Below are 25,824 nucleotides of genomic sequence, written 5' to 3'. Positions count from 1 at the left end.
TTTTCAATTCTGACCAGTGTCCCTTTATGTGGTAATAACTCTGGAACACCAACATATCCCACTGTTTCTTAGGCCATGTTCACACGATCCTTTTTTTCATGCGGAATTGCCGCGATTTTCCCGCTGCGGGTCCGCAGCTATTTTCCATGCAGGGTACATTACATTGTACCCTATGGAAAACAGGAACTGCTGTGCCCACAATGCGGAAAATCAAAAAAAAAAGCCGCGCTGAATAGCTGCGGGAAAAAAGAAGTACCATGTCACTTCTTTTTTCGGAGCCGCAGTGGTTCTGCACCCATTGACCTCCATTGTGAGGTCAAACCCGCAGTAAAACCCGCAGATGAAAAAAATATCTGCGGGTTTTACTGTGGTTTGTGGTGCAGAACCGCTGCAGCAGGAAGTGCGGGGAAGCGGGCGGAAGTGCGTGGGCGGAGTGTGGCTGCCACCCCGTGCTCCGATCCCGTCCCCCTGTGCTCCAATCCCACCGCCCCGTGCTCCGATGCCCCCCCCAGTGCTCCGATGCCCCCCCGTGCCCTAATCTCCCCCCCTTATACTTACCCGGCGTCCCGGTGTCCGTCCGGCCGTCTTCTCCCTGGGCGCCGCCATCTTGCAAAATGGCGGGCGCATGCGCAGTGCGCCCGCCGAATCTGCCGGCCGGCAGATTCGTTCCAAAGTGCATTTTGATCACTGAGATATAATCTATCTCAGTGATCAAAATAAAAAAAAAATAGTAAATGACACCCCCCCCCCCTTTGTCACCCCCATAGGTAGGGACAATAAAAAAAAATTAAGAATTTTTTTTTTTTCCACTAAGGTTAGAATAGGGGTAGGGTTAGGGGTAGGGTTAGGGGTAGGGTTAGGGGTAGGGTTAGGGGTAGGGTTAGGGTATTTTCAGCCATTTTAACCCTAAAAAACTTCCTAGAAAACACACAGACTCTGCATAGAAAACTGCATAAAAAAAAGGATCAAAAAAAGGATCAAAAAACGCATCAAAAAACGCATCAAAAAAGGACAAAAAAAGGACCAAAAAAAAGGACCTGCGTTTTCTGCCAAGAGCTGCAGTTTTTTAAAAAACAGTCCTGAAAAAAAAAGGATGGAAATCAGGAACGTGTGAACATACCCTCAGACTGTTTTTTCGTCACTCGTTGTACTTTATGTTAGTGGTACTTTAAATTTAGGTTAATATTGCTTTTATTCTGAAAATATCAAAAATTTTGCGAAAAAAATTGAATATTTAGCAATTTTGAAAGTTTGAATTTTTATGCCCTTAAATCGGAGTGTTGCATCATTAAAAAAAATAGTTAAAGGGGGTTGCTCACTACTTGGACAACCCCTGCTAATACCCCACGCTTGGCCCCGAAAAGATAAAAGCTTATACTCACTTCCTATCAAGAAGGGTTAAAAGTTTTTCTGCAATTTCTCATTTTTCCAACAAAATTTACATACCCATTTTGTAGGGGTCATATCTCATTTGAAGTGACTGAGGGGTCCATGTGAAAGAATATAAAACAAAAGTGACACCACTCTAAAAACTGCACCCCTCAAAGTATCAAGAAATGTATGAACCTCTCAGGTGCTTCGCTGCAATTAAAGCAATGTGGAAGGGAAAAAAAAATGAAATTTTTACTTTTCCCCACATAAATATAGCAGTTGTGTCAGCTTCATCTACTTAGCCACACGGTGAGACTCAGGCGGGAAGGAGCATTATTTGACTCTTGGAGAACAAATTATTGCAGAATAATTTGCTGACTCCATATACAGAGCCCCTTAGTGCCAGAGAAGCAGAATGCCCCCTCAAGTGACTGCATTTTCAAAATGACACCCCTTTTGGGAATTTATCTACAGGGGTAGTGATCATTTGACTCGAAGGGCGTTTTCCAGAAACAAGCAGCAGTGGATGTTGCGGAGTGAAAATTGCAAATCTGACAGTGTGGCGCCCAGTACGTTGTAGTCCCCCTTACATTGCACCAAGTTCACGCCTCTGTACATTGAATGATTATCCCTCTAATCCAGATGGTCACACCGTACAAAAACCATTAATAAATAACATTTCCATCATGTCTGATTTACATCAGCACCATTTGTATAACTTTCTTTTATTTTGTTAGCATTTTAGAAGGTTTAAAAATGTAGCAGTCATTTTTCATTTTTTCAAGGAAATTTACAAAATTAATTTCTCCTTCGCCTCATTGGGGGACACAGCCCGTGGGTGTTAATGCTGCTGCCACTAGGAGGCTGACACTAAGTGATACAAAGAAAGTTCTCTCCTCCCCTGCAGTATACACCCTCCTGCTGGCTCTCGGCTCCTCCCCTGCAGTATACACCCTCCTGCTGGCTCTCGGCTCCTCCCCTGCAGTATACACCCTCCTGCTGGCTCTCGGCTCCTCCCCTGCAGTATACACCCTCCTGCTGGCTCTCGGCTCCTCCCCTGCAGTATACACCCTCCTGCTGGCTCTCGGCTCCTCCCCTGCAGTATACACCCTCCTGCTGGCTCTCGGCTCCTCCCCTGCCGTATACACCCTCCTGCTGGCTCTCGGCTCCTCCCCTGCCGTATACACCCTCCTGCTGGCTCTCGGCTCCTCCCCTGCAGTATACACCCTCCTGCTGGCTCTCGGCTCCTCCCCTGCAGTATACACCCTCCTGCTGGCTCTCGGCTCCTCCCCTGCAGTATACACCCTCCTGCTGGCTCTCGGCTCCTCCCCTGCAGTATACACCCTCCTGCTGGCTCTCGGCTCCTCCCCTGCAGTATACACCCTCCTGCTGGCTCTCGGCTCCTCCCCTGCAGTATACACCCTCCTGCTGGCTCTCGGCTCCTCCCCTGCAGTATACACCCTCCTGCTGGCTCTCGGCTCCTCCCCTGCAGTATACACCCTCCTGCTGGCTCTCGGCTCCTCCCCTGCAGTATACACCCTCCTGCTGGCTCTAGGCTCCTCCCCTGCAGTATACACCCTCCTGCTGGCTCTCGGCTCCTCCCCTGCAGTATACACCCTCCTGCAGGCTCTCGGCTCCTCCCCTGCAGTATACAGCCTCCTGCTGGCTCTCGGCTCCTCCCCTGCAGTATACACCCTCCTGCCGGCTCTCGGCTCCTCCCCTGCAGTATACACCCTCCTGCCGGCTCTCGGCTCCTCCCCTGCAGTATACACCCTCCTGCTGGCTCTCGGCTCCTCCCCTGCAGTATACACCCTCCTGCTGGCTCTCAGCTCCTCCCATGCAGTATACACCCTCCTGCTGGCTCTCGGCTCCTCCCCTGCAGTATACACCCTCCTGCTGGCTCTCGGCTCCTCCCCTGCAGTATACACCCTCCTGCTGGCTCTCGGCTCCTCCCCTGCAGTATACACCCTCCTGCTGGCTCTCGGCTCCTCCCCTGCAGTATACACCCTCCTGCTGGTTCCCAGCTCCTCCCCTGCAGTATACACCCTCCTGCTGGCTCTCAGCTCCTCCCATGCAGTATACACCCTCCTGCTGGCTCTCGGCTCCTCCCCTGCAGTATACACCCTCCTGCTGGCTCTCGGCTCCTCCCCTGCAGTATACACCCTCCTGCTGGCTCTCGGCTCCTCCCCTGCAGTATACACCCTCCTGCTGGCTCTCGGCTCCTCCCCTGCAGTATACACCCTCCTGCTGGTTCCCAGCTCCTCCCCTGCAGTATACACCCTCCTGCTGGCTCTCAGGGAACCAGTTCTTGCCTAGTGTCCGTAGGAGGCACAAGGACGGGTCTGCTATTCAGACCCAAAACTCTTATTATTCTATTTTTACCTTTTACATTTTTTATTTTATTTTTTCCAAGGACGAAGGGGCGACGGATCCTTTCAAGGTTCCGATCTCTCCGAACCATCAACAGGCGAGCACGGAGAGTGTTGCCTTTCTGTACCCTCTCCTGCGACGTGGGATGCCAGGCCTGGGCTGATTCTTAGGGGCGACGGGCCCCTTCAAGGGCACCGACCTCCCCGCAACCTGAATGGACGAGCACATGGAGTGTCGCCTCCACGTACCCTCTTCCCCAGCCAGGCCTAATGCCGGACAACTGGCCCTGTCCACCCGGGGGCTGAACTCCGTGGATGTACAGAGGCCCCCCTCTCTATGGCGTCCAAGCAGCCCCCACTTTCCCACCACTGTGAAAGCCGATGGCACAAGGAGGCGGACGGTTCCTCTCCACCTCCTTAAAGGGACACTGTCACCTGAATTTGGAGGGAACAATCTTCAGCCATGGAGGCGGGGTTTTCGGGTGTTTGATTCACCCTTTCCTTACCCGCTGGCTGCATGCTGGCTGCAATATTGGATTGAAGTTCATTCTCTGTCCTCCATAGTACACGCCTGTGCAAGGCAAGATTGCTTTGTGCAGGCGTGTACTACGGAGGACAGAGAATGAACTTCAATCCAATATTGCAGCCAGCATGCAGCCAGCGGGTAAGGAAAGGGTGAATCAAACACCCGAAAACCCCGCCTCCATGGCTGAAGATTGTTCCCTCCAAATTCAGGTGACAGTGTCCCTTTAACAAAGGGATGGTCGATTGAGGTTTATCCCTGCCCCTGCAGCAGAACAGTAGAGTGTGCGCACTTTCCTCGGCGCTGAAACCCAGTCATCAAGGCGGCTCCATGCTGGGACGCGCACCGATGGTGAGTGGATCCAGTCAGCGATGGGCCTCTGCAGCAGGATATTCACATGCTGACAGGCAGCCTCAGCCGCTTCCCATGTGGCCCACCTCCCTGAGGTAACGCTCCGGCCGGCTGCAAAAATTTAGCCCCCGGCTTCGGCCAATGTGTAGGCCGCATCCCGGAAGCCGCGCCCGCACTATGGCGCGCTAAGGCGGCTCCGCCCGCTTTTCTGGCACTTCTCGTCTGGCACGGGAACGCTCGATTTTCTCGACCACTACAACGCCCCTCACTTCTACCGCTGGTATCGCTCCCGCCGACTGCAGAAATTTAGGCCCTCGGCTTGGGCCTATTCATGGAAGTCTTGAGGCTCTACCCACATTGTCTGTGGCTCCGCCCCCGAATTGGCGCTTCTAGCTCTCTGCGAGATTTTACCACCTCTGCAACTCCCAGTGGCCATCTTGGTCTACCCAGCCGGCTCACACAGGGGTGACGGTTTTCGCATTAAAGGGCACAATGACTCTACATCAGTACTCGGGTAAGGAAGTGCCTGACCAGTATTCCCTGGTCTTAAAGGCACATAGCCAGTATGCCCTGGTCTTAAAAGGCACATAATCAATCCGAAGCCGGTCCCCCTTAATGAGCTCAGGAGCCCTCCGCCGCTGATCCCAGTTTATCCCAGAGTACCTAGTTCCCCTCAGTGGACTTCGCCACTGACCGCAATCCATGGTTTCTCTGACCAAGAGATTGAATCCCTCCGTGATCCCTCTGTGGCTCGGAGTGCTCGCAGAACCCCCCTCCCCTTTGCATCAACACTATTTAGCAGATGATGCAAGAAGGCGGATGATTCCTCTCCACTTCCCTGTTAAGAGGATGATGGATCGAGGGTTCCTAATTTTCTACTCTGCACGACGATGGCAAGAGACGGCTTTTTCCTGACCTGCTCGATGCAGCCCCGCATTCTGCCACTTGGCAGATTAACCAGGTAGAATCTCTTGTGGTATACCTACCAGTATACCTGCCCAATGTATCATCAATTAAAAATACCACAGACTGTCAGATAGCAAATCTGGTTCGTTCCGTCTTGTGGCTTCGGGTTCAGCGCTCTACCCTTCCTTAGCAGCCGCATGGGTTGCTTGAGCAATAGTCTCCTGGTCGGAGACCCTAACTACTTTTATTCACACCAGTAACCTTTTCCCGAAGACAGTACAGCTTGCCAATAAAATCTTCTGAGTGGACTCATCAATCGTATTTAACTCCGACACGGCTTTTTAAAATGGGTCGATTTCAAACATCAGAGTGTATGCGCTGTCACTCCTTAGATGCAGACTTCATTCACATGATATGGAGTTGTCCCGTTATTCTAAAATACTGGAGGGAGGTGACATCACTAGTTGCATCACTGCTATCAATTCCAGTTCCCCTTGACCCATTAGTTTGTATATTTGGAGTATGGGAGGAGGAGACTTGGGATCACTAAATTGATATTTTTTTACGCGAGACGCTCTTTATGGCAAGGAAGGTACTGGCTTTGCGGTGGATGGGGAGTACAGTCCAACTAAGGGAACTTGGATCGAACTGGTCAACTCAATCATTCCATATGAAAGCACGTTATATCAGAACAGAGGGTGCCCGGGCAAATATGAAAAAATCTGGGGTAGGTGGAATTCTTCCCATCTTACTCTATAGACTTGTTGTGTAGTGGGGGTATCGCGTGGAGGTCAGACGTGAGGTACGGCGGCGAGTTAGTAGTTAGCGTAGATATAGTTCTAATTCAAGTGTTTTGGTTTTCTACGTTTTTTCTATTTACAGAATTTCATGTGTTACTATTGATCCAACAGCTTTAATAATCATAATATAACGTTGGTTATAGATGACAGCTGCATTTTATTTCAAGCTTAATACGCAGTTTATATGTATTACATTTTATGTTCGACATTCTTGGATGCAAAATGTTTGTAACACTACTATTTTGTTGTTAATAAACTAATTAAAAAAAAAAAATCTTCTGAGTGCGAGACTAACAAGGGATCGTATGTTTCCTACAGACCCAACCAGCAGTGGAAGGGTTGTCCAGGACAGTCTAGATCTAAGGGCTCTTGGTTCCAAAAAGGGGAAATGAAAAGTAAGACCGATCCTGGACCTCAAACTTCTGACAACCTTTGACAAGGTCCTCCTTCTTCGGATGGAGTTCCTCCGCTTAGCCATTACTTCAACAGATAAAGGTGGAGCTTCAGGCATCCATCGACATTCAGAATTCTTACCCTCACATTCCTATTTTTCCCTCTTCAAAAATGCCTTCGCTTTTCCATTCGCGAACAGCATTTTCAAGTCACGACCTTGCCCTTCGGCCTTGCTACCGCACCCAGAGTGTTCGCAAGGGTGATGGCAGTTGTCATTTTCCTCTTGCATCCTAGAAGTATGGTCGTCCTGCCCTATTTGGTCGACTTTCTAGCCGCTCTTCGCAGCTAAACGTAGACAAGTTTTTCCTCATTTCCAGCCCAGCAGATCCTTTTTGAGGATGATCCTGCACACCTTCCAGAAGGATGGTAATTCTCCCTCGAGACAAGGTCGTGGCCCTTCAACAGGGAACTTGCGCACTTGATCACTCATCCCCTCATTTCATTCGATTTGCTAGGAGGGTTCTGAGGAAAAATGGTGACAACAATAGAAGCAGTTTCCTTCGCTCCGCTCGTTTTCAGCAAGTCAATCAGGCTTTCAGAGGGTAGTCTCTGAGCTCCTTCCTCATCCAGGGCCTTTCTCCCCTTTCAATGGTTATTAGTAACTACCAATGCCAGTCTTCTTCTCCCGATCATTGCTCTGGGGATCCGAACGGTACGGCTAATCCTACATCAGATCCACTGCCTTCTGGCGAGTTACCCCATCTGAATTCAATTGGATAATGCCACGGCTGTGCCATACGTCAATCATCTAGCAGGTACCCACGGTCAGGCGCCATGGCCAAGGTACCTCATTCTCTATGGGCCGAGATCTATCATTCGGTGATCTCGGCAGTACATATCCTTGAAGCAGAACTTTGGGCGGCAGACATATTCAGCCGCCAGGGTTTCTCCTCAAGAGAGTGGGAACTTCACCCGGAAGCCTTCCATCAGATCTGCCTTCACTGGAGCTCTCCAGTTGTAGATCGGATGGCGTCCAGACTGATCGCCAATGTACTCGAGCTCATGGCTCGGCCTCTATATCCAAGAGCCATCGCAGTGCATGCTATGGTTCTTCCATGGTACCAATTTCCATACTCTTCCACTACTTCCGAGATCTTTTTGGAAGCAGGAAGGGCCCCAGTAATCCTGGGAGGTCCGCAATGACCATGTCAGGATTTCTCTTCTGCGGAACTAGTATTTTTCTGTCTTATTGCAACAAAACAGCAAATATGGACTGCCTCGCATCGAGTCTTCACCTGTGGTTCTTCCCTATCGCATACCATTAGATCTTTGGGACCTTAATGGTCCTGGTGGTCTCACAGTAGACTCCTTTTTGATCCGGACAGACTTAACTATCAGGGAAGGTCGCCCTCTTTTTTTCTCTGCAATCTTGTCATCCTGATGAGTCTTCAGAGCTGGCCGCTCTGTGCTTTCAGACTTTTTTCCTTATTACCATCAAGGCAAGGTTGTCCTCAGGCCATCACCTTCCCTTGTTACCAAGGTGGTATTGTATTCCCACTGTTACAGGGGCATCGTCCTTCCCTCATCTCTTTCGGCTCCAGTCCACAAAACGGAATGGGTTCCCCATAATCTGGACGAAGTGAGTGTTTCGAGTAGGTAAGTATCGAGGACGGCGTCCTTCTGAAGGTTGGACACTTTAATTGGGCTTCCTGACGGTAAGAAGGCTTCCTTAGGGTATGTGCACACGGTACGGATTTGCTGCGGATCCGCAGTGGATTTTACCACGCAGAAACGCTGCAGATCCGTACTGTGATATACAGTACAATGTTAGTTAATGGGGAAAAAAAACATGTGCAGACGGTGCGGAATTGCTGCAGATTTAAAAAAAAGTGCATGTCACTTCTTTTGTGCGGATCTGCAGCGTTTCTGCACTCCTCCATGTTAAAAATCCGCAGTGGCAAAATCTGCAGCAATTCCACATAAAAACTGCACAAAATCCGCGGCTGCGGATTCTGCCAGGAGCTGCGGATTTTGTACAGAGAATTCTGCACCTGTAGGCACCAGACGTCGGCAAGCACGCCTGCAAGCTTGCTTATTCGTCCAGTCCGCATGCATTCTTGAAGCACTATAATTCCCACACTTCCACAGATGTGAATCTGGGCAGGCGGACTCTGCAGGCCACGGTGTCGCACTTGTAAGTAGCGGTTACACAGGGCCTGATCTGAGGTTGACCCCACCCAGGGACTGCTTTGGGACGTCCCATGGTCTGTGTCCCCCAATAATGCGAAGGAGAAATAGGGATTTTTGTGTACTCACCGTAAAATCCTTTTCTCCGAGCCATTCATTGGGGGGACACAGCTACCACCCTGTTATTAATTTGTGCTTGTTTTATAATTTGACATGCTATACTCTCATATATAATATGACATGCTATACGCTCATATGTTATTGATCTCCTACTGCTTTCGCACGGAACTGGTTAGCTGAAAGCCAGCAGGAGGGTGTATACTGCAGGGGAGAAGCTAACTTTCTTTGTATCACTTAGTGTCAGCCTCCTAGTGGCAGCAGCACCATACACCCACGGTCTGTGTCCCCCAATGAATGGTTCGGAGAAAAGGATTTTACGGTGAGTACACAAAAATCCCTATTTTTGTACGATAACATAACATTTACAAACAGCGCCCATCAACATATTCAAAACTGCTGTTTATTAATCCTTCCAGTGCATTTCAGGATTTAATGCAGAGTGACATGTCTGAAATTAAAAAAATATTAATATTTTTACCACCTAAATGTTGCTAACTCCAGAATAGGCCACTATATCTGGCAGACAAAGGCCATTTATTTGGCTGTGAATTGCCAAGGCAAACAGCAGGATCAGGCAATCTCAAGGTGCCGATGGGGGTTAAAGAGGGAGCCTCCACACGGTTAACCACTTAGATGCTGTAGTCACTATTGACAGCAGCATCTAAGGGGTTTAAACGACAGTGGTTGTAACACTGATCGTGGCTGATGCAGCAGGTTGTCAGCTATAGTGTACAGCCGACAGCTGCTGGATTGTCACTTGTCCGGAGATGCTATTCTCTTACATCTCAAGTCAGTAAAAAGAAATATTGGTGGTCTTTAAGGGGTTAAAAATGACATGGCAATGATTCTCCAAGTCAGCACGGTTATACAAATACCAAACCTGTATAATTATTTTAAGTAGATAAGTAGTTAAGTACGCTGTTCGATAAAAATAAAACCTACTGTAAGTACCTTACGTATTTACCGTTTACAGCAATATTGGAGTTCATGTATTCATTAATGGCAGTATGCTGACACATCATGGAAGAATACATTTGTATATTGGCCACAGTCTACAGGTGCACAAATACACTAATTTAATATTGAAGGCGTCAAGGCCCTATTTTTTTCCTCCTTATACTGAACTAACTGGGCGCAGTATACTTTTTTCTTCACATTCTCTCTGCCTTTACCTTCACCATTGACATTGACATAAAACATGCAAACTTAACCAAATGGCCCTTACCTTGCCCAGTAAGAGAATTCATACGTGAAGGGCCCCTGGAGCTCCTCCACTACCTCCTGGACCGGTGGTTGTATATCAGTCTCTTCAGCATCAGATTTCTGTCTCTGCAGCCTACGTGCCTCGATCTCCGCCAGCTGCTGCTCTCTGCGCGTCTCTTCTACAGACTTCAGTGGCCCCAGGACCAGGGCCGGTTCTGTGTCTATGGACGATCTGAGCGAGGAGAAGAATAAGCATCAGATGTTACTGCTGCTCAGTTGACTAAGTCTCATCTATAAGCAGCTGTGTATTTCTGAAGATCTTTTGGCACTCACAAGTACTTCTTTAGAAATGTGCCACTCCTCTGCCCCCTGGCACTACTCTTCTTCTCTGCCACTACAAGTGAAGAGGGTGGACAGACACTGGGGTGCATTACCAAAACCCAGCACCTTTCACACCATAGGGAAGAATGTGTGGACATCACCGATTAGGCGCCACCACAGTTTAAGCTCATAGTTTGCTATAACTTCCACCATAAAAAGGTACAAAGAAAACAACATTTTAAAGCACCACTCCAGCGGGTATTATTTTTTTCAGCCCTGAAGGGTGCTTTAAATGTAATCCCCCATTCTTATTCTCACCTTTTTCACCTTTTACCAACGCTACTCCAGTCCCGCGGTGCCATCTTGTGCCCGTAACTTCTGATTGGCCGGAAGTCAGAAGTTGCGTCACCAGATCTCAATGCAATAAAGAGGCCAGAGTGAGGCCCTTAAGGACTTGAATTGAAAAGTGACCTCCACGCCACTCCATGAAACACTGGAGCTACTGGCAGGTCACTTTTCGCCGAGACCGACACTGAAAAAGGATGAAGGCGGCAGCAGGTGAGTATGAGACAGTGGACTTACATTTAAAGCAGCACTCCAATAAAAAAAAATACTGGAGTGGCGCTTTAAGAAGGAATTATTCTCTTACTTAATAGTGACAGTCACATCCATTAGTTTATCTGCGGTTATGGCCCCGACGACATGATGACGTACTGCAGTCAGAGTAAGGATACTCGGTGAGGACCTGTTGAGCAAACAAATGCAGTGAAATCAGGGTTCAGCAGAACATTCACATTAAATATTACTAGTAAGTTAATTCGTCACTTCAACAATCTATGCATAAATCACAGTACAATCAAATGTAAGACCCTTCCAAAATATCTTATCAGAGAAATAGGCTTCTTTCTCCACTTATGAGCCACTTCTCCTCCGTGCCTTCTGAACTATTCACTCTGAATACTGCCACTACCTGCACTGACAGTGATCCAACTACAGCTGCCCATTGAAGACTATTGAGAGGGGGAGAAGCAGAGGGAGAGAGACACAGATGGGCTATGCTGCTTTCTAGTAAGTGGTTTCTCTCACCCCAGTGCTGTACGGCTGTGTAATGGTCTAAATTTTTTTGACACATTTAAGTAAAGCATTCTGAACCAGTAACTACCGTATATACTCGAGTATAAGCTGAGAATTTAAGCTCATTTTTTTAGGCTGAAATTGCCCCTCTCGGCTTATACTCGAGTCATACCCAGGGTTCGGCAGGGGAGGGGGAGTGGCAGCTGTCTAATAATACTCACCTGCTCCTGGCGCGGTCCCTGGTTCTCCGGCGCTGACAGGTTCTTCCTGTAGTGAGCGGTCACATGGTACCGCTCATTACAGTAATGAATATGGACCCAACTCCACTCCCATAGGGGTGGAGCCGCATATTCATTACTGTAATGAGCGGTAACGGTGACCGCTCAATACAGGAAGAAGCTGTCGGCGCCGGACAACCAGGGACACCGTGCCAGGAGTAGGTGAGTATGACGGGGGCACTGCGCGATATTCACCTGTTCCCCGTTCCGGGCGCCGCTGCATCTTCCCCGTCCTCTGCAGTGACGCTCAGGTCAGAGGGCACGGTGACGCGATTAGTGTGCGCGCCGCCCTCTGCCTGAAAGTCAGTTCAGAGGACGGAGAAGACACAGCGGCGGAACGGAAGACAGGTGAATATAGCAAGTGCAGGGGGCCTGAGAGGTGAGTATGTCATTTTTTTTTTTTTTTTTTTAATCGCAGCAACAGCATATGGGGCAAATTTCTGTATGGAGCATCTTCTGTGGCCATGTGCAGCATTATATGGGGCAAATATCTGTATGGGGCCATGTGCAGCATTATATGAGGCAAATATCTGTATGGAGCATCTTATGGGGCCATGTGCAGCATTATATGGGGCAAATATCTCTATGGAACATCTTATGGGGCCATAATCAACATTTGTGCAGCATTATATGGGGCATATTTTAATATGGAGCATATTATGGGGCCCATCATAAACTGTATGGAGCATTATATGGGGCTCCTGATTCAATATGGATATTCAAAAACACTTAACCTACTGATGTCTCAATTAATTTTACTTTTATTGGAATCTATTTTTATTTTTGACATTTACCGGTAGCTGCTGCATTTCCCACCCTAGGCTTATACTCGAGTCATTAAGCTTTCCCAGTTTTTTGTGGCAAAATTAGAGGTCTCGGCTTATACTCGGGTCGGCTTATACTCGAGTATATACTGTACTAATATACTTTTAAGATAAGGCGCATGATCTGATGATCATGAAAACATTTGCTGGCATCCTAGTATCAGAAGATTAGGTTGTGATTGTATCTCTAAAAATTGCTGACAGTTTACAAAATCATACATGTTAAAAAAAAAAAAAAACCTGCTTACGTGTCATAAGTGTAGTATGCGTGTTCAAAGCGATGGCAGGATCGCGGGGTGACCTTGTAAACACCTGGAAACAATATTAATTGTAAAGAGGGAATCTGCAGCTGTATTCAGAAGGGATAGAAATAGATTCATATTGTGCCTTCAATTAAAATATTTCTAATACCGACAGATCCTGATCCTCCGCAGTCACATTAATGATGAATGAAAAGGCTAAATGTAACGCCAATTCTATATATATAATTGTCTAAGGGTTTTTCCGTCTGTCTGTCTGTCTGTCCTGGAAATCCCGCGTCTCTGATTGGTCGAGGCCGCCAGGCCTTGACCAATCAGAGACCGGCACAGCATCGACGTAGAAATCCCGTGTCTCTGATTGGTCGAGGCCGCCAGGCCTCGACCAATCAGCAACGGGCACAGCAACGATGATGTCATAAAGGACGTAGACATCCCGCGTCTGATTGGTCGAGGCCACCAGGCCTTGACCAATCAGCAATGGGCACAGCGACGATGATGTCATAATGGTTGCCATGGCGACAATGATGTCATAAAGGTTGCCTCGACCAATCAGCGATGGGCACAGCGACGATGATGTCATAATGGTTGCCATGGCGACAATGAGGTCATAAAGGTTGCCTCGACCAATCAGCGATGGGCACAGCGACGATGATGTCATAATGGTTGCCATGGCGACGATGATGTCAAAGGTTGCCTCGACCAATCAGCAACGGGCACAGCGACGATGATGTCATAATGGTTGCCATGGCGACGATGATGTCATAAAGGTTGCCTCGACCAATCAGCGACGGGCACAGTCTACCGCGAATTCTGGAATCATCATTGTCCATATACTACGGAGACATGCATATTCTAGAATACCCAATGCGTTAGAATCGGGCCACAATCTAGTTATGTAATAAGCAGCTTGACTTTGTGTCTTATCTATATATATATAATTGTCTAAGGGTTTTTCCGTCTGTCTGTCTTTCTGTCTTTCCTGGAAATCCCAAGTCTCTGATTGGTCGAGGCCATCAGGCCTCGATCAATCAGCAACGGGCACAGCGACGATGATGTCATAAAGGACGTAGACATCTCACGTTTCTGATTCAGCGACGGGCACAGTATTGACGTAGATGTCATAATGGTTGCCATGGCGAGGATGATGTCATAAAGGTTGCCTCGACCAATCAGCGACGGGCACAGTCTGCCGCGAATTCTGGAATCATCATTGTCCATATACTACGGGACATGCATATTCTAGAATACCCGATGCGTTAGAATCGGGCCACAATCTAGTGTAAATATAACTGGCAAACAACCAGTACCTTTATGGGTTATTCCCACTTTATAAATGCATATTGCTAGGACATACTATCACATAAAGGGGTTGTCAGGGTCTTTAGCATTGATACTCCATCATACTTATGGTAAGTCATCAGTCTGATCGGTGGAGGTGCAACACGGAGCTACTTAGCACAGCGGCCGCGGCCAGGTATTGCACATCCTCCCCCTATTCAAAGTAATGCAGTACCAGGCTGTGACCGGTATTCTGTCCACAGATCTGTGCAGCTCTAACTCATCAGTTTCGGCCGCTGACACCGGAAACAGCTGAAAGGCCGGGCTTCCCCACCTCAATGTTCCAAGTCCAATACAACCCTTTTAAGACTCGCTGAAGGTCCAACTGCAGAGCCCCCTCTGATTCTGAGACTATAGGGGCCAGAGTGATGCATCTCCTTCACTTTCCCCCTTCCCTTCAGCGGTGCTTTCATGGTTGTGAACGGAACAGCAGTCAGCCCCACTGACATGAACGGCACGTGTCAGGGAAAACCATGTGATAAAAATACTAAAAGGGGATGCAATACCGTACCCCCTTTATGCTAAGGAATGGTGGTGGTAACAGAGGTCAGATCTTCGTCTATCATTATCCCCAAATCATAAGTTAGCACCTATCCTTTGGATATGGTATAACTTACTGATCCCAAGAGGGTTCAACCACTGGAAAGGAGATAAATTACGATTTTTGAGAATGCTTAAAGAGACAGATTAAAGAGACATCTAGATACCCTAGATGACGTGGGTTATACCGCCAAGTACTTTTTACCATGTTACAGGTGCACTCAGTTTTTGCCCATTGTATTCTGCCAGTGAAAACCTTTTTTTAATTATATTTCTGTCAATGTAGTTGTTGATCAAGACAAATATAGTAAAATGAGAAGTCTCGCTAGGACAATCCTTATTTATATGCCCTATTAGGGTATATTGGTGTCATGATGGCGTCCCAAGAGCCAACACGGGCATTTCCGAACTTACAAACTGAAGCTGTGATGGAGCAGGTGGGTTTGGGAATTGAGCTGTGACTCTGTGGTTCCTCTGCATGCATATATCAGGACCTTTATGGTCGGGGCAAAGGGTTCATCTATAAAACTTTGGCCAAATTTATTTTAGTATATAATGGCACAGGGCAAGGCATACATGTTCTCCTTACACTTTGCCCAGGGCAAAAATCGAATGGTTTTTTTTCCCCATAGACAAGCATGGCTCAAGGTGTGGTTGCCTAATTTTAAAGCTAAAATCTGAGAAAATTACCTGGTTTTGATAGGCAGAATCGATTGACACCTTTTGTTAGATTGTACACACCAACATGCTCTGGGGCATTTCCATCTTGGTAAAATTCCTGGGGATGAGAAATTCAGAGGATTCACGAATTAGGACAGAACAAAGATCAACAAAAGAAAAAATATATATAAATATAGAAATAGAGAGAGACACCAAGAAAGCAGTAAACTAACACCTTGGGTGGGATTTCTCAGTACAACCATCCATTTTAGAACTGAAGCTTAAAGCTGGGTTCTCCTTGGATAACCGTCTGCCTGCACCACCTCCTCTGTATCACTTATGTTACACTTAAAGGGGTTGTACGGCTAAAAAAGTCTAAAATCACCCGATTGCAGACTTGTATCCTCACATAGCGCACACTACACATCGTGAAGATTCCCTGATTCTTGACCGCAAGGATGCGACTTGTGTGCGGTCACAAGCCAACTAGATGGGCTTGGCCTTGTTCAATGCAAGTGTATTGAACGAGGCCGGATAAGGTTCAGTCGGAAATGCAAATCGCATGCTTGGGGTCTCATCCTGCTCCCGGCACCGGAGAATCCTAACAGCACGCAGTGTGCACAATGTGAGGATTCACAAGTCTGCAGTCACAGACTTGTAGCCTAAACCCAGACAATCAACTTTAACAGAATACAGCAAAAAGTAAAGTTGGTTGTAGAGGACCTGTACCACCCGATTTTCCCAGGAAGAGCTTCTTTTGCCGATAACGTTGTGTTGGAGACTCTGCTAGAAGCCGCATTTACAGACTCCACCATAAATGCCAGACACTATGGTGGCACCATTAGTGTTAGCATGTTTCCAAAGCTTGAATTCGGTTTTTCAATTCCTATGCCACAATAAAAAAAAATATGGAAAGCCCAAAGCAGATGGGTACATTCCTTAGAAAACTAATAATCACTCATTTCCTTTAAGGAACAAGGCACGCTCTCCATTGTTCAGTTTTTAAGTGATGTAACAGAGACATTTTCTTATTCAAGGCCCCCAGGACGATCACAATGGTGGCCGTGAGTATCTCAGATGGGTCGTCACTCACCAGCGTTATGCCATGTGAGAGGGAACATCTCAGCATGTAGCCAGTCTGCCTGAACTCAATGCCAACAAGGTCGTCTTCTTTAACTTCAAACTCCAGAGATTTATTCTTCCAGCACCAATCCTCCTGGATAATACTCGCTTGCAAAAGAAAAAAAAGAAACCTGAACATGTATTTCAGGAAGAAACAAAATACAATGTTAATTTACTCTTTAACTCAGGAGCTTCGGGACCAGGGATGCCGGGGGTACATGTCAGCCTCTAAATAAAATTTGGCAATTATGGAAACAGACTACAGATTTCCAAATATAAAGCATCAAATTTTGCAGTGGAGTAATGCAGCTAATATGCAGTAGGATCCGCAGCAGAAGAATTCTGGCAAGTGTGGACATGTCTCTAGCGACAACGGCTTTAGATACAGTGAAGTGGCCAAAACAAGTCATTATATATTACTTTACCTTTATATTTCCCAGGTAAAACATCCTCAAACATGAAAGTCACTCCTTCTGATTTGCTGGAGACCTGCACAGAACGCTTCTCTCTCTGTCGGGTCACTGACTGCAATGTCACAGACAGATCCCCACACGAATCTGTAAAAATAGTGGAAAAAATAAAGACATTGTACAGTGCAATACACTAAAAAGAAATAAAGATCTAATTATGAGGGCAGCTTTATGTATGGGACGAGTTGTACTTTTGATTCATACCATTAAATTTACCATATAATGTATTGGAAAATGGGGGGAAAAAAATCCCAAGTGCGGTGAAATTGCAAAAAAATATAAAAAATAAAAGTGCAATTCCACAATTTTTGAGGGGGTTCTTTTTTTACCATATTCACTATATGGTAGAACTGACCTGGCAATACGAGTCTCCTGGTCAGTACAAATACACAGATACCAAACATGTAAAGTTGTTTTGGGTTTTTTTTATTTAAGTGGTGAAAAAATTTTTAGAAATTTTTCTTTAAAAAACAAAATGTTTGCCTTTGTCGACATTTTCCGATCTTCCAATCGCTTGTGCTACACATAGCTGGGCTTCAGCTAAAATCACAAACTCCTATGAACGCCGGACTCAAAATTGAGCTACGTATTCGCCACCAGCGGCAATGATTGCGACTGATATTTTGGTCATAGGATGTAGGTCACCTGTCAGTCAAGGAACACAGATTTCTTTAAAAAAAAAAGTCTAATTTTATTCTGAAAATAATGGGCCAGCGTAGCCATGTCTTTACTTTACAAGACAAAATCCTGCTGACAGGTTCTCCAAGTTTAGGAGACCGTATAGACCGTTCATTAATAAAGAAACTAAAATGCTCTACAATCTATCTAGTGTCATTGTTCCATGTTAAACATACCAAGGCAAGATACTTTTCCAGAAACAGAAGCCATGAATTGGGAGAAGGACACGTCCATCACAGGTTTGTCAGTTACCGTCACGGGGAACACAGATGGCTTTAATGCCAGGCCTGCTTTAACCTCAGCTTCTGGTATAAAGACCTGCAAAATGGACATGATTTTAGACAGACAGAATGACGCTGACTTGGTACACGCTAAGACAGACCATGATCAACAGGAAGAAAACACCAAAATCCTCCCTGTTCGGGCTGAGATTTATCAGAACTAGAGCCAGGGAAATTCTCTTTGATTTATCTTGGATGATGAGTCCGAGACAGGTCCCTGATGTCTTCTCATCGCCCCACTCCATAGGAGAAGCTGCTGAGGACCTTCCTTGGACTAGTCATCCAAGACACATAGTCCCCGGCCGGCTTGTCAAAGTATATTTTATCTGAAATTATGTGGCTGTGGAGTTCAACATACCTACCTGCAATTACACAGCCATCGTCCGATTCGTACTGCCCGTGGTTCAAGCAGCATAAATCTAGATTTCAGGTTCCCTTTAATTCTCCTTTGTCATAATTTGAATATCCAGGGATATAAGAAAAGTTGCTTGTTTTATTAAATTATTCATTTTTATTAAATTTATTCATGCTTTCTATAGGGGTCAAGTCCCCTATATGACTGAGTACTTAGTTTAATTTGCGTTTTGATAGGGAAAGATTTGGGTGACAGACTCCCTTTAAAGAGGCTGTCCACCCTTCAGACAATCCCTTCTTAAAAACTACATTCCCCCTGTAAAATAAAAGAGACACTCACCTCCCACGTCAGTGATTTCCAGTTATATCAGCTCCAGGTCTCCAGGACTTGGGTGATATTACGCCACGTGAGCCCTGCAGCCCATCAGGGCCGCAGTTTTCACACTTCTTTTAGACATCTGAGGTTCTTCTGAAGAAAGTGTGAGTGACGCAGACCATATGCGACGATTGGCTGCATTGGAAGGTGCATATTTGTTCACATTACTTATGTTAATTTTCCTATCTTTCAGGTTTGAAAAACTCATTTTAGACCATTTAATTTCTGTCTCAGGTCCTTGAACAACTTTTTTTTCGGAAATTCCTACAGATATTATCCATTAGGTAGCAATGGCTAAAACTTCCACAAAGTAGTCTGCATCAGTGCAGCGTACCGATATATGTTAGCTAAATTACAGCCTCACCTTAATATAATAGGATCCCCTTCTGGCCTGAAAGCAGAAGGCTCCGTGGGTGTCGGACTCGGTCGTTAGGACAGATGCTCTCTCCTTGTCCTGCGATGTCAGAGTGACCTTATATTTACTCATCGTCTTAATACTTTCAGTAAAGTGTGTGATAGAAATGTCTCCGCACACACTGAACCTAGAAACAAAGTAAAAAACATAAAATTACCCAAACAGCCTGGAGAACTCTGCAACATCTATCAGCGATTTCCAGGATGTCTAACCTTGCCACCACGATGTCCGCAAGCTGCGGAGTGTTCGGTGCAATTTTCACAGTGAGCGTATCAAAGAAAATATGTTCCTTCTGTGCATCAATACTGTATGTACCAGCCGTCATGTTCTCCAGACGGAAGGAGCCATCACCATTCGTCATAACTAAGTAAAAATAAAGAGAAGAGCGATGAGAATACAGCTCCGCACATTGTTTAATAACCGATAATGGCCACTTAAAGTGGTCAACACAAAAACGACTGATCAATCCAAGCGCAAGTGATCAGTGCACACTACGTTTGGCAGAGCAATTCAGGGCACCTTCTGAATTACTTGTTTTCCATCTATCTCTGCGCTCCTCCTCTTTGATTGACAACTCTGGCTTATAAGAGCCAAAAAGGTGGCAGAGATCGAAGGAAAGCAAGTAGGTGGGAAGGTGCAGTGATCTGCTCGACAATCCAATGGTGAGCCTTGCTTATGGCGATTTCATTAGCCATTTGGAGCTGACCCACTCCCTTTAATAGAGAAGAGGAGCTAAGCTACAATAGATGAGAATGACGACTACATGATGTACAGAATTGTTGGGTTCTGGCTTTGCACACCAGGTACATTCAGTGGTTGCAGGACCTGTAACAACTGACCGGTGTCAGACCCCAAGTGATCCAATACTGATCACCTATATTAAGGATAACTAACAAAGTTGCACTCTAAGGCTACAGCAGGCAAACATGAAATATAGGTCATCTGAATTGCATTACTGGTCTAGAAAATAGGAAAAAACGAAAATACTTGGCCAATTCATGTGTGACCAGCAGCCATATCATGGTGATCCTCTTGGCTGGGAACCTACTGTATACTAATAGGATACCTCTCCTGGGCTGATAGCCTACAATTATATGGGTAGGCAGGTACACACCAGTTTTCTGTTTGGAAGTGACGGTCTTTGATATTACCGTATATACTTGAGTATAAGCCGAGATTTTTAGCCCATTTTTTCAGGCTGAAAGTGCCCCTCTCGGCTTATACTCGAGTCATTGTCCCAGTGGGTCGGCGGGGGAGGGGGGAGCGGTAGGAGTGGTGGCTGTCACATCATAATCACCTGCTCCCGGTGCGTCTCTGCACTCCCCTGCTTCTCAGATGGTCTCCGGCGTCGGCAGCTCTTCCTGTGTTCAGCAGTCACGTGGTACCGCTCGTTAAAGTAATGAATATGCACGCGACTCCACTCCCATATTCAGAATATTCATTTCTCTTTAGTATCGGCACACGTGACCGCCGGCAGCAGCAGGAAACAGGCGGCTGACAGTGCGCGCTACTGAAGAGGAATGGATACTCGCCTCGATCTCTGATGAACACCCGGTGAGTATTCTGGCAGCTTTGCTCTCCTTGTGAGCAGCGCATGATGTCCCTGCCATGCGCTGCGTACAAGCATTAAGCAGCTGCTGGCACCGGAGCAGGACACTGCGACTACGAGGGAGCGGAGGAAGGTAAGAGTAAAGGTTTGGGTTTTTTTATCTTTTCTGATGGGGCCATGGATAACAGGACTGGGATGGGGCCAATCATACCAGCAAGGGGATGGGGCCAATCAATCATACCAGGATGCCAGAAAGAAATGAATATTCATTGTCTTCCATGCCCATGTGCGTGGAAAGCAGTGCATATTCATTTCTCTTTAGCAGCAGGCACATGAGTTAGCCGGAGCCGCCGGCTCCTGCCTCTGTGACCCGCTGCTCATCCGATACCGCTCCCCCACCTCCCACACCACAGCCAGAGCTAATATATCCGGACTATATGACGCATCCCCCCCCATTCTTATAGTCCGAAAAATACAGTATAACTTCCATAAAAGGTATATCCTACACTGTTATGACTTATCACTATGTCCGACCTCCATGACCCTCCATCACCAAGACAAGATGTGACATCTTAAATGGTGGTGATGAGCAAGAAGAGGACAGTCAATGCCAGTACACATGCCAGTACAAAGGAGTAATGATTGCCTATTGCTTCCCACATGCATGGGTTTAAAGCTGTGACTATAAGAAGCCAGAATGTTGCGAGATCTATAGATGCACAGTGACTGTATCCAATGCAGCCTTTGCCTTACTATATATATTGATGGTATAAACTGCAGTGCTCAGCAGCGGCCTGCTAAACAATGTACGGAGCGGCGGGGATCTGGCTGCTCTCTGAGCAAATTTCAGCTGATCACTGGGGGTGCCGGGTGTCAGACCCCCACCACTCTGATGACCTATCCTATAAATTAATGCATGTAGAAAAGCCGCGGAGACACCATCACGTGTTTCTCAACACAAGCAATAAATAGCCAGGTCTTTCACCGGGAAGGAACAACCACGGGAAGGACAGCATCCAAAAAGGAAAACCACCTATGCCAAAACATGGTATCCATCCACAGACAGCTGTTTCGGGGTATTTGCCCCTCATCAGTGTGGAGTAGGAAACTGGCTATTAGGAGCAGTGCCTAGTAAAAGGACTATAAACATAAGGATGAATGACCTCGGGGAGATCAAAACATCCAACACCGCAGAGACACCATCACGTGTTTCTCAACGCAGTGATCCAGAACAGGAACAACCTTATAGTCCTTTTACTAGGCACTGTTCCTAATAGCCAGTTTCCTACTCCACACTGATGAGGGGCAAATACCCCGAAACAGCTGTCTATGGATGGATACCAGGTTTTGGCATAGCTGGTTTTCCTTTTTGGATGCTGCCCTTCCCGTGGTTGTTCTTTCCTGGTGAAAGACCTGGCTATTTATTGCTTGCGTTGAGAAACACGTGATGTGTCTCCGCGGTGTTGGATGTTTTGATCTCCCCGAGGTCATTCATCCTTATGTTTACTATCCTATAAATTAGTCAAAGACACAACCCCATTAAAAAAGCAAAAAAAAGTCAACTAGGCACATGTAAAATGATAGTTTTATGAAAAGCATCAATTGTGGCATCATCACAGAATCAGATGCAGGAGACTTGTAACTACCTTTTATCTGGTTGTTAAGTGTGACCACAGCATCCGCAACACCTTCACCATCGGGTCCATTCAATACACGTCCAGTGACGGAAAATCCCATCACATGGAATAGCGGCTGAAATAAAAGAAAGCAAAATCCAGTTATCCTCAAAAGTCTTGCTGGATAACAAAAATAAAAAATGGCAAATAGGCCTTTCAATCCCCTTTAGAATGCAGCATCAGCGCTCATTGCAAGACCCTCACTCCATTTATTTCCGGCGTTCCTCTCGGCTTTATCCGGCAGCCCCATAGAGAATGAATGGAGGAGCAGTCTGGCATTTGCACTACTGCTCCATCCTAACCGGGATTATAGTGCCGCAATAGACCAACCCCAACAGATTCAGAAGTTATCTATCTTGGTAGACAACCCCTTTAAGAAACACGGCAAAATTCTGATTCCCTCAGACGGAAATATTAAATAAGAATGAAAAGGCCCCCCGAAGCACTTAGCTTCCCAGAGATGCATTGCGAAATTACCCAGATGACTTAGCGGTCTGTGTTATATACTGCATGGGCTGTGTTATATACTGCCTGGCTGGTATATACAATGAGGTACAATGGTGTGCACTCAGTCAATTTAGAACGAGGTGCTAGTGTCACGGACTGAAAAGTCCTAGTAATCAAATATTATTGGAAGACACTGCACACTCTAGTGATAATTTATGCAAGATAGTGTGAGTTTATTAGACATAACTCAGTATAAGTGACACATGGGAGCACATCTACAAACATTAGATAAGCGACCTAAAATGGTAACACAACAGGACGTTTCGACTCTCCCGAGTCTTAAGGTACCGTCACACTAAACGATATCGCTAGCGATCCGTGACGTTGCAGCGTCCTGGCTAGCGATATCGTTCAGTGTGACACGCAGCAGCGATCAGAATCCTGCTGTGATGTCGTTGGTCGGGGCTAGAGGGCCAGCACTTTCTTTGGTTGCTGGCTCTCTCGCTGACATCGCTGAATCGGCGTGTGTGACGCCGATCCAGCGATGTCTTCGCTGGTAACCAGGGTAAACATCGGGTTACTAAGCGCAGGGCCGCACTTAGTAACCCGATGTTTACCCTGGATACCATCCTAAAAGTAAAAAAAACAAACGCTTCATACTTACCTTCGGCTGTCTGTCCCTCGGCGCTGTGCTTTCCTGCACTCACTGTGAGCACAGCAGCCGGAAAGCAGAGCAGTGACGTCACCGCTCTGCTTTCCGGCCGCTGTGCTCACAGCCAGTACAGAGAAGCAGAGCGCCGAGGACAGACAGCCGAAGGTAAGTATGAAGCGTTTGTTTTTTTTACTTTTAGGATGGTATCCAGGGTAAACATCGGGTTACTAAGCGCGGCCCTGCGCTTAGTAACCCGATGTTTACCCTGGTTACCGGCATCGTTGGTCGCTGGAGAGCTGTCTGTGTGACAGCTCTCCAGCGACGCTGCAGCGATCCGGATCGTTGTCTGGATCGCTGCAGCGTCGTTTAGTGTGAAGGTACCTTAAATCATATCATCGCTTAGTATGGTGATAAAGATACGTAAATGTTGCAAATCGGCGCATCCGAATAGCCGGCATCTGCAAGGCGCGGGAGCGCAGCTATTCAAGACGCACAATACAGGTCCTACGCACAGGGCAGCATACAACGATTGGCATTTGATTACATTATCAGCAAATAGCACTACCCATTTGTCTAAAACAAAGGATTTGCAACATCTACGTATCATCACCATACTAAGCGATGATATGATTAAGACTCGGGAGAGTCGAAACGTCCTGTTGTATTACCATTTTAGGTCGCTTATCTAATGTTTGTAGATGTGCTCCCATGTGTCACTTATACTGAGTTATGTCTAATAAACTCACACTATCTTGCATAAATTATCACCAGAGTGTGCAGTGTCTTTCAATAATATTTGGCTGCTATATACTACGTGGCCTGTGCTATATACTGCGTGGCCTGTGCTATATACTGCGTGGCCTGTGCTATATACTGCGTGGCCTGTGCTATATACTGCGTGGCCTGTGCTATATACTGCGTGGCCTGTGCTATATACTGCGTGGTCTGTGCTATATACTACGTGGCCTGTACTATATACTACGTGGCTGCTATATACTACGTGGCTGTCTGTGTTACGTGGCTGTGCTATATACTATGTGGCTGTGCTATATACTATGTGGCTGTATGTGTCATACACTATGTGGCTGTGCTAAGCGTGATGTACATACATACATACATATTTTAAAATATCAGATGCGTTAGAATCGGGTCACCATCTAGTGTGTGTATGTGTATATATATATATATATATAATCTCCTCTTTGAGATGTCCTGTAGCATTATTATCTGAATAACTTACCTTTCCATCTGCTGCAGGGAATAAGGACATGATGGGGCAGGGGGATTCACGTGTGGGTGTCCCCTTTGCATAAGAGAGCAGAGCTGCTAGATACCAACGAAGAACAGCTCTCGATTTGGCAACTTCCGGTAATCATTGGAACAATCACTATGATATAACTGTGTATGGCCAACCACATTTTAGGGACACTGGAAGAGCAGCCAAACGATGGACCAACTGTTACTTCCAAAGTGGTAGTTCTTTGTGAGACCACCCGTTAAGGGCTGGTGCACACGGCCATAAATGCTCTCATCGGAGAGAATCGGGCCGGTTATGCAAATTACAGTCTGATCAGCGTCAACACAGTGAAACGAGAAGATGGAGAACAAAATGTCTCCACCTTCTCCATTGTGTCAGTGCGTGTAGATCGGACTGCACTCAGATGTCATCCGAGTGTAATCCGATGATTTCCACACACTGATTGACTTGAATGGCCAAGAGCGATCGGGATATCGGACATGTGCACGGCCCCATAAAGTAACATTGGTTCAGGTGTGATCTGATGTTCTGTCAGATCACTTGGACTGATTATCCGGCCATGTGATTGAGCCCTAAAATGAAGCGTTAAATTAGACATATTATAGTTTATGTAAAGATTACATTTCACTAAGAGGACAGTAAAATTCCAGGGTAAAGTAACTAATAGTACAATAGAAACCAGACAAGGCAAGAGCAGGGTAATTCAGGTTATTATTTTACCTCCAATTTAAGACTGTCATGTTCTACAGTGAAATCCAGCCGGGATGGGGCAACGTCAAATGTAATCCTCTCTCCCCTGTAAAATGGGATCTAGAAAAAGAAAATATAGAAAGAGGATGAAAGTAGAAACAACTAAGACTGAACTCAAATCTATGAAGAGTATCAGTGCAGCAGCTTCATACTGATACTGGAAGAGATCCTCATGTGAACCAGAGAGCCATTTAGGTTCTATTATCTGATGCAATCACTTGGTTACTTTCAAAAGCTGTGTCTGGGATGACCAGTCCAAAAGGGGAGTCCTCAGCAAT

The 25,824-nt window shown here is 46.3% G+C and overlaps 1 protein-coding gene across 1 annotated transcript in view; it reads right to left on the bottom strand.

Moving 5' to 3' along the window:
* The window catches only part of LOC138645074 (BOS complex subunit NOMO1-like), an 81,288-nt gene that overhangs the window by 42,851 nt on the left and 12,613 nt on the right, over positions 1-25,824 (bottom strand). The window contains exons 9-19 of the mRNA XM_069734115.1: positions 25,517-25,606; positions 22,410-22,515; positions 19,427-19,577; positions 19,164-19,341; positions 17,965-18,106; positions 17,066-17,197; positions 16,612-16,748; positions 15,549-15,636; positions 12,969-13,032; positions 11,194-11,289; positions 10,246-10,455 (exon numbers count right to left, since the gene is read on the bottom strand). Coding sequence (XP_069590216.1) covers positions 10,246-10,455; positions 11,194-11,289; positions 12,969-13,032; positions 15,549-15,636; positions 16,612-16,748; positions 17,066-17,197; positions 17,965-18,106; positions 19,164-19,341; positions 19,427-19,577; positions 22,410-22,515; positions 25,517-25,606 — 1,394 coding nt within the window. The remainder of the gene's footprint in view (positions 1-10,245; positions 10,456-11,193; positions 11,290-12,968; positions 13,033-15,548; positions 15,637-16,611; positions 16,749-17,065; positions 17,198-17,964; positions 18,107-19,163; positions 19,342-19,426; positions 19,578-22,409; positions 22,516-25,516; positions 25,607-25,824) is intronic.

Source organism: Ranitomeya imitator, chromosome 7 (assembly GCF_032444005.1).
Source record: "Ranitomeya imitator isolate aRanImi1 chromosome 7, aRanImi1.pri, whole genome shotgun sequence".
Lineage (NCBI taxonomy): Eukaryota > Metazoa > Chordata > Amphibia > Anura > Dendrobatidae > Ranitomeya > Ranitomeya imitator.
The sequence above is the reverse complement of the archived record's forward strand: the minus strand, read 5'-3'. Positions and strand labels throughout refer to the sequence as shown.